This window comes from Photinus pyralis, unplaced genomic scaffold, assembly GCF_008802855.1.
Source record: "Photinus pyralis isolate 1611_PpyrPB1 unplaced genomic scaffold, Ppyr1.3 Ppyr1.4_LG3b, whole genome shotgun sequence".
Lineage (NCBI taxonomy): Eukaryota > Metazoa > Arthropoda > Insecta > Coleoptera > Lampyridae > Photinus > Photinus pyralis.
This window is the reverse complement of record NW_022170510.1, coordinates 2,786,047-2,798,473: the sequence shown is the minus strand read 5'-3', so window position 1 is coordinate 2,798,473 and position 12,427 is coordinate 2,786,047. Positions and strand designations below refer to the sequence as shown.

Below are 12,427 nucleotides of genomic sequence, written 5' to 3'. Positions count from 1 at the left end.
ACCATATTCCATACTGCACCCTCAAACACCTGGATATGGGAAATCAGTGCAATAATTGACATTCTCCCAGAATTTAGGCAGCACTAAAAGCCTTAGCAGCCTGCGATTGTGATATGGTGCTCTGCAACCTGAAGCAGCTGGCAATTAAAAACCATGTTACTATATGATGGGTTCCAGGGCATTCGGATATGGCACGGTGCACGGAGATAGACTGGAAAAACTAACTCATCCCCAAAGAAAAAAGCAAGCAGTCTCCCACTGGAACAGCGACAGGCTGAACGAGTTATCCAGGCATCCTTGGAGACGGCCACTGAGGTTACAGTCCTCTGCAAGGTGGCCCTTGTGTTAAACGATAGTGATTCTGCCACTAGTCGCCGACGTAACGTTAAGTTAACCCCTACCGAAATAGCGGAAAATAACCCCAAAGTAGTTGTTAGGTGCAAGCTACTCTAGAAACCAGTCAGGGAAGTCATACACGTTTCACTATCAATAATAATAATAAGTTCGCCATTTTGGAAATAGTCGCCATTTTGAAACTGCGGTGTTGCTATCGAGAGTAAGTACACTAAGGGTGGAAAGTGGCATGTTGGTGTCCCCAAAAGATAATTTAGTCAGTGAAACCATGAATTTGCTCGCACTGTTAAAGCCGGACTCATTAGTCGCCAAATACAATGTTGCCAAACGGACGATCATGGTCAACAAGGACGATCACTAAACGTGGCACCGCAGCAATTTGCGAATTTGAAAGGAAGCGTCCTTTTGTAACGGACTTTTTTTCTTTGAAATTAGAGAAAAGTTGATTTTATTATTAGTATAAGTTCATCGTTGGCTGTAGAGGGGTAAGTATAGTAGAATTAGTACCTAGGCATTGGTGATACTTTGAAGATAAATTATGATTCAGTATCCCATCCATGGAGTACTACGTTAACTCTTGAAAGACGAAGCATTCACCCTTCATTTCAGTAGGCATGAGACATGTGTCAACATTGAGAGCAACAAATACTTGTTGTCACCTATTGAGTCTAACTCTTACATTTCAGTCACGTTTCTACTAACCAACAATGGATGCTTGTTACACTACTGGAAAGTTGATCGAGTTGGAAATAATGAATTTCTTGCACGAGTTTTCAGATGCTCTGTACCACGACACAATAACGTAAGTTCAGGCATGTGTCGTAAAAATAGTGTTGAATGTAATTTACAGTGTACTGCTATTTCCCCCTGGGTTGCCTCAGAATATGCAACGGGCGATAAGGTACATAGCCGTGCTGTTCAACTTAATCGGAATACAAGTTGGTGCGGAAGGTGAACAGACTGTATTGGTAGTGCGTCGACATCACTTGAAGTAAAATCTAGTTCATTTTTTCACCTCATTTGTACATCCTTCTATTTTTAGGCCCCCATATAATACTGTTAATAATTACTTTTCATATGAAGATGAGGATCCTGACACACCATATATATATGAACAGTTCCGTGAGATGTTAAAATCTTCTTTTATTCGCTATATCTTGAAACTGAAATATAAAAAACCATATATGGGGTAAGTATTAATTACTAGCGCGTGATACATGAAAAATAAACAACACAAATGATATCCGAGTCCAACTCTTCATTAAGGATCTGCCAAATCCTTCTTAAAATGTTATCATTTTAAGGTCCTTAAACTTGGTTCCTCTTGGTCCAAGTAAAATCCATATTAAATTTGTGGTCAAAAAGTCAAAGGCCCCCCCCCCCCCCATTATTAAAAGGGATTAGAAAGAAGGGCAGTAGTTGGTAGTTTATGATGCCTTTCATTAGAATACTATGAACCATAAAATTCATTTCTACCCCCTCCCCCCGGCATCATACTAATTCTCCTAAAGGAATTACGCAGGAATGTTCATTTCGATGAGACCTTTCATTAGAATACCAAGAGTGGAAACCTCCATTTTCAAATGTTTTACTTGGCACCACTAAACGCATGCGTATCCAAAATCTGAGGCCAATTGTTTGTCGCATGTAAAAGTTATGCACGTTTTATTTTGAAAAACAGTATCTCAGGAAATAATTCATGGGCGGGGAGGGGTCACTCCTTAAGACAACAATAAATTTCATGGCCGTCTGGCACATCTTTAAGGTGTAGACTACCTATTGCAAAAAATTTCAGGGCCCTAAAAGTAGTTCAAAACCGTAGAAGGAGGTCCGGACGGACGGACAAAACGCAAACAATAGCAAATTTTTTTTAATTCTTAAAAAATGCGTTAAAAATGAGCATGACCCTCTTCCGAATAGAGGGATATTGACTTGAGGTTTTTTTTGCGTTGGACAGAGGAGGAAACAGAGCGTGTAGTGCCACCTGGGACTTACGGTTCCAGAGAAAAGTCACCTCAACTTTGGGGTAGGGCTGTTCAGGAAGTGCAACTGCCAGATGTTCCAGATGCTCCCATTCTAAAACCACAAGTCGATATCTCAACAAATAAAAAAGTTGCGACTGTTCTATTAGGATAATGTCAAATTTTTGGCCATACGCTAAATGCCCAAAATGGATGTGTAGTGTCAAAAAATGGCCACAAATTCCTCCTCAGGTCATTTTGTAGGTAAAAAAACGGATATGACTCCCTTGCGAAACCCTAAGAGCTTTAAGAAAGGGTCCATTGTCAAAACCGAGCACATTTTTTGATTCAAAGTGGTCAATTTGGGTAAGAAACGAGTTTTCGTCGAAATCAAATCAGACCATCCTCCTTGGTCCAGATGAAAGTCATTTTTATTTGTCGAGATATTTACACAAAAACGGGTGCGCTTAATCCGAAAATGGTCAAAATGGTCCTTAAGGATGAAACAAGGTACAAGAAAATGACAGGAGCTTCTTCCGAACGCCCCTTTTTGAAATACCGAATTGCCGTTTTCGAAAGCGGAAGGATGAGAGTGTCCACTGTAAAAGCAGTCGCGTTACTCAAACCGCTTCCTCGCTACAAGTTGGACTTCATTTTCCAATTTCCTCATCTAACATTGAAAAAGTACTGTAGCTAAACCGGCTGAGGTACATCGCTAGTACACTCTCGTCCTGGTATTTTTTTTAATTTATCAAAAGTAAAAAAATTGTGCTTTTTTTAAAAATCGTTGTAAATATCATGCGGGTGGGGGGTGAGGGAACCGACTATTATAGCCTAGAGTTCAATCTTCAGCTAATCCGCCCCTGCATATGAAACCATTACAATCTTTCTTTCTACGATAGCGATAACGCATAGCGGCTAATGGGAAGTACAAATAGACGAAGAAATAAATAACAGGGTAGCGCATCTAAAATTGGGGAATGAGATGGGGTTTTCACTAAACGTATGACCATGAAGAGGGCCATATGCGACGGTGATTTTTCTGCGTTTTCCTCTCCACCACCATATCCAAACAGAATCATATCCCGTTCCCCAGTAAATGACGACTTTCATTTAGTTAGTTGTTATCTGTCGGTTCCTTCAATATTCTATTGTATCCATTCCTTATTTTTAGAATACTTCAAGCGATGCTTCGCATTCCGAGTCAACGAAGACCACCTCAAACAAGTACACACAACGCTGTACCGAGTACTTACGGTTACAACAATCCAGTACCTAGCACTTCCGGCTATAATTATCCAGTGCCCAGTACTTCCGGATATAACGATCCTGTACCCAGTACTTCCGGATATAATGATCCCGTACCCAGCACTTCCGGATATAACGATCCCGTACCCAGCACTTCCGGATATAACGATCCCGTACCCAGCACTTCCGGATATAACGATCCCGTACCCAGTACTTCCGGATATAATGATCCCGTGCCCAGCACTTCCGGATATAACGATCCCGTACCCAGTACTTCCGGATATAATGATCCCGTGCCCAGCACTTCCGGATATAACGATCCCGTGCCCAGCACTTCCGGATATACTGATCCCGTACCCAGTACTTCCGGATATAATGATCCCGTACCCAGCACTTCCGGATATAACGATCCCGTACCCAGCACTTCCGGATATAACGATCCCGTACCCAGCACTTCCGGATATAACGATCCCGTACCCAGTACTTCCGGATATAATGATCCCGTGTCCAGTACATCCGGATATAATGATCCCGTACCCAGTACTTCCGGATATAATGATCCAGTACCCAGCACTTCCGGTTGTAATAATCCAGGGCCCGGCGCTTCCGGTGACGATCAATTTCTTCTCAGCACCTGTTCTGAGGAAGAATCAGTACAAAGTAGCTGTGATTATAGTGAAGAAAGCAGTACCACGTCTGACCATGAAACAGCATCTATTGTTGCTGTCGTACCCAGCAGCGCTTCGAAGGACAAAGCAGCATCCAATACCGCTGATTGTTCGTCTGACAATAAAGCAGTGGCAACATCTGCTGGGGGCCCTAAAAGTAAGGACCCAGTAGAACGACGTGGTCCGCCTGGATTAAATGTTTACGCGAAAGAGTTTAGACCCTCGCTTGATCCAAGGAGCGCCTACATGGAAAACTGGACAGGGTGCAAATATGTGCCAAAGAAGGGTCGTCATGTAGTGTTTACTGACGACCAAATTAACGAAGTAAGTTGACGTGAACTCACAGTTGTCAGAAAATTTAGTGTTTGTCTTGTAGGTTCGACAATATGTGGGTTGTAACGCCCTCATCGTTGTCGCTGGCCAAAGTTATGACCGATTTAAGATTGGACATGTGTACAACATGGATTATGTGTTGGAACTATTTAATTTTCCCCAACATCACTGTATAAATGCAATAAAACGGACGTACAAAGAACAGCCGTATTACTTACGACTTTTTCAGGGCAGAGCATTACTTGTTGGACGCTCAATAGACCAAGGTAAATATAGAATTTATGCCTACTAAATGCCTTAACTTATGTTTACATAGCACGGCGACTACACGCGATAAAAAGCGAGGGTATCAAGTCCCGACTATTTAAGCAAGCGAGTCCATTGGCCGTCGTTATCGGCTACTATGAGCGCTTATCGCCTGCGAAACTAAGAGGTTATTTGTAATTATTTATTATATATTTATACTGTTTCTTGTGCCGACCCGCTTTCAATTATAAAATTAATCTTTGTATAATCAAATAAAGTTGTTCAAGACTATTAGTTTATGTACCTATGGCAGCTTTCAGTAAATGCAACACAATTATATATACACACAAGGTCCCAAAACAGTGCGTCGGTCTTGTCTAGCTCATACCTCATAACAAAATATCAAAAAAAACATTTTGTGCAAATAGAAGGATCCGCATGTATGGAAATTATTTTTGAATGGACGGAGTGTCCCATTTTTAACTGTTTTTTTATAGAACACCCTGTATATTTGTAATTGTTTGGATGTCATTTGTTAACCTCTATATTGAAACCTATTCACTTTTTGATTTTTTGTCAATATTGTCATCCTATTAATTTTTTTCCGAATAAGCAAGCCTGACTTTGATGCATCGTAGCTACCTAACAACTTCGAGGTTTAGACACAGCACGGCCCTTATAAAAATTGAAGAGAACACAAAAGAATAGCGAAATAAAATGGTCGTAGTTAAATTTGAAAAAAAATTTATGGTAATTTGAAATTCGGAAAATTTACCATTTCATTGTAAACACCCTGCCACCTCAATTCTCATTATCAAAGTGTTGCCCTTTCGCGGATTAACATTACTGCTCAAATTTATTTCTTAACTTCAAAAAATAAGGTCGCTGCGATTCATAGAAGTGAGGCAGCTTACGGGGAATTATTAAAAAAAAAAATTAAAAAAATGCCAACATTGACAGAAATCAAAAAGTGAATAGGTTTCAATGTAGAGGTTAACAGGTGACATCCAAACAGCTAAAAATATACAAGGTGTCCCATTTGAAAAAATAAGTTATTTATTTACACCGTAAAAATGAGACACCCTGTACATTCAAAAATTATTTCTATAGATGAGCAACCATCTAAGTTAAAATTTGCACAAAAGGATTTTTTTTATTTAAAAAAAAAGACGCACACGAGTCCAAGGAGGCGAGATGTACCCCGCAGGAAGAAAACAATGTATTTAGAAGTGACGCGCCCAGACCGTCTAACAGCTGAAGGTAATAGAAGGATTATTCAGAATCAAAAAAATTTTGCAAGGGGGCGAGATCTACCCCACAGGAAAAATGATTTAGAAATGACGCAACCAGACACAGTCTAAAATTAAGCTGAGAAGCATTATTCAGAATCAAAAAAATCTTGCAAGAAGCTCGAAACACCCTGTAATTTTGATATGTACAGATCTCCCTCTCCATTCATCATCTACCAAAAAACTAAACACAGATAAATACAGCATGCTATTACCATTGCTATTACCTTATATCCCAACCAATAAAACCAAACATCGCATGCAGTAAAAAATTAAATGCGCGCATGCACGTACTACGCAATACCAACTTTAATGTTAACTACAAGTGCTTTGAGTAGAGGTCAACATATCGCAAATAGTAAAAATCAACTGTGCTCATATCAATTTCTTGCTTATAGATATTTTTTAAATTTCAACCATAACTGGTCCTAATAGAAACAAACGTAACGCACAGTGAAAACCAAATCCGCCCATGCGCGGACTCTGTAATACCAACATTTTTTTTTTAATTTTAACTGCAAATGCAGCATGAACTCCTATTTATGAAGACATTCCTTCAAGATATTAACTATGCGCTTTAAGCTTATGTTCATAAAACCTTTCTATGCATGGGCAAAGATATTTTTTCTTGTTTTGTTTAATTGCTTCCATTACAGAGCACAGTTGAAATTTGTTACGATCCCACCCCCCCCCCCCACCCCCAAATTTTATAAAAATATTTAAAACCATTTTCGAGATATCGCTTTGTACGACTTTAGAAAACTCACCCCGAGACTCACCCTGTATTTGAGGTTTAATGTTTAACAGTAATGTATGTGACAAATCTGAACGGATCAGAATAGCTAAAAAAAACTCCTGGAAAAAATATGACTTAACTAACGAAGACACAACAGGAAGGGGGAAGATTCACATAACCAGCAAAGATGATTACTAAATGTTTGGGGTAGCATACTGGAACAACACCTTCTGGGGTCTTACTTCTTCGAGGGGTCCTTATACGGTCAACACTATTTAAGGTTCCTTCGTGACAACTGGGTGGAACTCTTGGAATATGTCCGATGGAGCTTCCTCACATGATAGCCTTGTCGCTCGGGAATATCTTAATGGAAAAATTTCCGGACTCGTGGATTGGCTTGGAGTGCCCAGTAAGATGCCCGCCAAGGTCTTTTTCACAAATTGGCTTTTCACCTTGTTTTTTGTCTAAAATTTTCTTATGGAATATGTGGTTTTGTTCATAGAAGTTTTGACCTGAACCTCAATTCAAAATTTAGCCGGCGCAATTTAAATTCTTTCAACAAACAAAATTCGAAGAACTGCCAAATTTTGAGGAAAAAAGGTTATAACAACGAAATTGTTAAAGTTAAAAAAATAAGTACTTTTCCAAATCTAAACAAACTAAGTTTGATACGCCACTGGAATACAGTACGCCCCTGTGGATAAAAAATATTTTAGGAACATGACGACATACATCATCTAGGGGTAAGAATTTTGAGGAAAAAATTACAAAACCGGTGAAGGTGCATTCTATGAGCACCAGTCATAAATTCGTTTTTGTATTACAAAAACCTGATACGATGCATGTGAATGAGGGCCCAAAAGGTACATTTTGTATCTGAGGATGGATTCGGTATAAAAAAGTTCCAATTGTTTCAAATAGAGGTAGGTACGTAAAATAAGTGAGCTGTTTAATATAAGTACAAAGTGAATTCCGAAAGGAAACACCAAATTGAACCTGAAAGTTAGGTTCTTAGGTCTCACATTAATAATAATAATAGGTTCGCCATTTTGAAAGTGAATAAGTACATAATATTTGTGAAACTTGAGGCAAGTGGCCTCATTGGCCATTAACCACAATGTTGCCAAACAGACGATCATGGTCGATAAAACAGAGCGCTAAACGTGGCACCGCCGCAATTTACGAATTTAAAATAGTAAGCTTCCTTTTGTAACGGAAACGGAATTATTCCGCCATTTTGCCTTGATTTGCGTTTTCCCAGTAATAATTAAATAGGTTTTTATTGCCTGGGCGGTTGTGCTTTCTTTGGGAGAAGAGTAACAGTAGAAATTCATTGTAGGCTGTAGTGTGGTAAGTATAGAGCAATTGTAGTTCTTTGTGGTATCCCAACTAACTCACTGTGAATTGGAGGGGGGGCGAATTAAACAAATAAGCAAGATTAGGCTTACGGTGGAGTACTAAATAGCTCTTGAAGGAGGAAATATTCATAGTTCAAGTCAGTAGGAGGTATATGTGTCAAAATTGTTGTAGCATCGTAAAATTCCACCCATTACATTTCCGTTAGACTACTAGTCACAATGGCTGACGAACACGACTTCACCATAGGCAAAATGATAGAAACGGAAATAAACAATTTCTTACAGGAGTTTTCTCAAAGCCGATGTGGTATGCACATACCGTAAGTTCATTCGTACATCACAGAAATAGTATCTCACTTCTAATTTACAGAGTCTTATTGTTTCCGATTGGCCTACCTCCTAATGTACTTAGAGTTATTAGGTACATAGCCATGTTATTCGACCTAGTTGCAATACGAGTCGGTCCAGAAGGGGCACAAACGCTTGCTATAGTGCATCCACATCATCTTCGGTAAGATGTCATTATACTTCTTCACCTCGGCTTCGCACACATCATGTTTCCAGATTCCCTTACAGTCAACACATTGGATATTACTTTGGGTATGAAGATGCACTCTATAATACGCCATACATTTACGAAGAGTTTCGTGACATGCTAAAATGGTCGTTCATCAAATTTATTGAATCGAGCCAGCGTAATCGAACAAAATATGACTCGTAAGTATTAGCACTGAACATTATTGAATGACTGATGGTTGTGTACGAGAGGTTTTTTTTGTTTTTGTTATCTTAGGATTGGTCTGTGGCAGTTCTTCAGCCTTCCCAATCTTCAGCCAACGTTTTCACTGCTACGTAGGAGGTACAGCCCATGTCTACCATTATTTGGTCGATATATTCCAAGCTGGGTCTGCCGCTAGCATTGGTACTTTCCATGGAACCTTCCAATAATGTCTTTAGCAAGCCTTAGAATATGTCCAATCCAGGTGTTCTCTTTTTCATAGTCCACAGACAAGTCCTATTCTCTCCAACCCTCCTTAGCACCTCTTCATTTGTCACTTGGTCAACCCAGGGAATCTTTAGGATTGTTGGGTAACCTAGCGCCTCTATCCTTCTTTTGTCAGTCTTCCCAATTGTCCAAGTCTCACTCCCATACAACAAAACGCCCTTTATCACATGTTTCCTAAGGTGCAAGTTCGTATTGGAGGAGGTAAACAGTTTCCGTTTGTTGTTAAAGGTGGCTTTAGCTTGATTTATTACTTCTGTTTTTGCTCTCCCATGTGATCCGATCTGATCGTTTTACCATTTCTACTCACCACCATGATCTTTGTTTTTGACCTATTGATACTTATGTTGTACATTCTAAGGGATCCATCCATTTCCTCAAGAAATTCTTGTATCTCTTCTTCTGTCCCAGGTAGCTGCCCTACATCATCTGCAAAACGCAACATGTGGACTCTTTTTCATTGGACCTTCACACCCCTTCTGTCTTTCATTTTGTCTACCATCTCATCTACACTCCTTTGATTGTGACCATTGGGCAAGGAGCGGGAGGAGTGAACATCCCTGCCTTACTCCTTGTTTGATCTTCGCCTCAACTTGATGTTCCCCCATCTCTTCCCTATGCAGTCTCTTCAATTACTCTTTGAACTTTATAACAATTTCCTTCAGCATCTTGAATCCAATTCACCCTGTCGAATGCCTTCTCAAGATCTATAAAGGCTATGAAGGTATCCTGACCCTTTCCCTTGTACCGCATTCCAGTCACCTGTTATAATTAAATTGTCCTCTCCATTGGCATTACAAATAACGTCATTTATCTCATCATAAACATTTTCATGACTAGCAAAGAGGGGAAGCAGGGGGTACAAACACAAACAACACAACAAAACAGAAAAACCAAATAAAAGGAGGACAATATGAAAATGATATTCTGGAATATAGCAGGACTAGCTGGTAAAGACGCTCACTCTGGGAGTTTGTAAGACGATAATATGTCATGGGGATGGTAGAATCACGGATAGACCAAAGAATTGGGAGAAAATATAGAACAGGATTCCAAATGAATATATATGGAAGAACCAATTTGCAAACAGGAGCAATATAAAGGGAGATATATTAACAGGGGTAAAAAAATGTAGTGTAATGTAGTTTTGGCGAAAAAAAGTTTAGTTTTTTAACCTTGACATTTTTTTTCTCTTCTCTTTTGTAATAAAATTTGAACGCAAAAGGAATGTGGGAAGAACATTATGACAGAATGGATACGGGCGTGGGTAGGAAAAAAGATGAAAAATGAGCTGGCAAAAAGGGATGCACAAATACATCAACAGAGCGTGAAGATAGAGAGCGGACGCGGTACCAGTAGTTATAAAGGGCTACTAAGGGAGTGGCTACCAAAATATTTGTGGGAAGGAAGGAAAAATACTAAAACATTAGCCAGATTCAGATGTGAACATGAAGAGAGAGGGAAAAAGAAATGGAGACAAAAAGAAGAAAGAACATGCAGAGTATGCGGAGAGGAAGAAGAGGATATGGAACAGATGTTATGGAACTGTACAAAGGTGGAAATGACAAAGAGAAGTAGGAATGAGATAAGAAAAAATCGCATTTTAGTTATAATTTATATTGTAAAGTTTTGACATTTTGGCGTCCAATAAAGATTGATTACTATCAGTTGGTAAATAAGCTTGCACTATCACCTTCCTGTTTAGTTTAGTATTTATACTGATTAGTATCACCCTTCTACTCCATTATTACACATATCCGGTAACCCATCGGCCCATAACTTTACTTAACACCACTCACGATCTGTATCGCTTCTTCCTTCAATGTAGCTCGTGTGAATCACTCGATAATCGCCCTTCCAGAAGTCACCATTTTCATCCTTGTTGTTTCCAAAATTACACTTTCCACGTTTTAATAAGGCTCGCACACTCCAAGGAGCTTTTTTCTTTTTCGTACGTAAAGCGCAATTCCAGAGATCCCATTGGGGGACTATTACTCCCGAACATTTCACAAGAGCACGCCTCATAGTAGATTATTCTTAGGAAATCCTAGGATGTTTAATGTAGTGCATCCCCTTGCTTTCCACATCCTATACGGTTGGTCCCTATCCACCACCCGCTCATTCGCACTCTTCAAGAGACCATTGGCACATGATGGGAGGGGGGGTGACTTCTTATCATAGCTCAAATTTCCATGATTATTATTATTTCTAGAATTTTAAGAGTAATGCGCAAAATTCCGCCAAACCAAACTGACGAAGTGTCCACTTCAGAAGATCAATCAGCTTCGGATACATCTGGTTACAGCCGAGCGGAACCTGGTACCTCTGCTGGTGCCTCTCAGAGTATTCTAACATACCAAACTGACGACCAAGAAGTATCCACTATGGAAGACTCCGATACATCTGCTTACGACCAAACGTTACCCAGTACCTCTACTAATACCACTCAAATTATTCCACACAACCCAACTGACGACCAGGCAGTATTAAGTTCTAAAGATAAATCAGTGTCCGATACGTCTGCTGACAACCCAGCGGAACCTGGTACCTCTACCGGTATCTGTGAACCGACGGCAACGGCATCTGATGGCGTCGTTCAAAATGTTCCACAAAACCTGCCCGACATCCAAGAAGAATACTGTTCTGAAGAGGAATCAGTTTCTGGTACATCTGCTTATGACCCAGCCGAACCCAGTACCTCAGCCAATGATAGTGAACTGACAACGACAACATCTACTGACACAGTACAACCGCGTACATTGAACGCACATGCAGAAGAGCAGCAACCCGCCCTTGAACCGCCAAGAAGCAGCACACCAACCTGGGAAGACTGGGTAAAAATGATACCCTCAAGAGAGTTAATTCATGAAGTAAAATAATGCAAATTCGCAGTCGTCAAAAATGTGATGTTTTCTTTGCAGATCTATCAATATGTCGCATGCAGCATCGTTGTTGTGGGTAAACAAAACTATTTCCGTTTAATGACACGATCTGTATACAATATGGACTATATCATCGAACTGACTCACAACTTAAATTGGTTAATTTTAAATGATGGTTCACACCGTTTAAATAGTATAAGAAGGATCTACCGAGAAAATCCATATTACGTAAAATTTTTCGACCACCAGTCATTACTTGTTGCGCGTTCCGTAGGTCAAGGTAAATACATAATATATCTATACTAAATATCTTACAATTATTATTTCACAGCGAGAAGACTGCTAGCTG

The 12,427-nt window shown here is 39.7% G+C and overlaps 3 protein-coding genes across 8 annotated transcripts in view; 2 read left to right on the top strand and 1 right to left on the bottom strand.

The window, feature by feature from the left end:
* LOC116166594 (zinc finger X-linked protein ZXDB-like) overlaps nt 1–12,427 on the bottom strand; it is a 57,787-nt gene that overhangs the window by 31,990 nt on the left and 13,370 nt on the right. The gene's annotated exons all lie outside the window — the stretch shown is intronic.
* LOC116167000 (endochitinase A1-like) lies at nt 3,503–5,008 on the top strand. The gene is made up of 3 exons (XM_031482234.1): nt 3,503–4,555; nt 4,608–4,830; nt 4,881–5,008. The coding sequence occupies exons 1-3, from the start codon at nt 3,503–3,505 to the stop codon at nt 5,006–5,008; spliced, it is 1,404 nt and encodes a 467-aa protein (XP_031338094.1).
* Nucleotides 8,413–12,075, top strand: LOC116166999 (endochitinase A-like). The gene is made up of 4 exons (XM_031482233.1): nt 8,413–8,513; nt 8,564–8,704; nt 8,770–8,910; nt 11,409–12,075. Exons 1-4 carry the CDS (start codon nt 8,413–8,415, stop codon nt 12,073–12,075), a joined length of 1,050 nt encoding a protein of 349 aa, XP_031338093.1.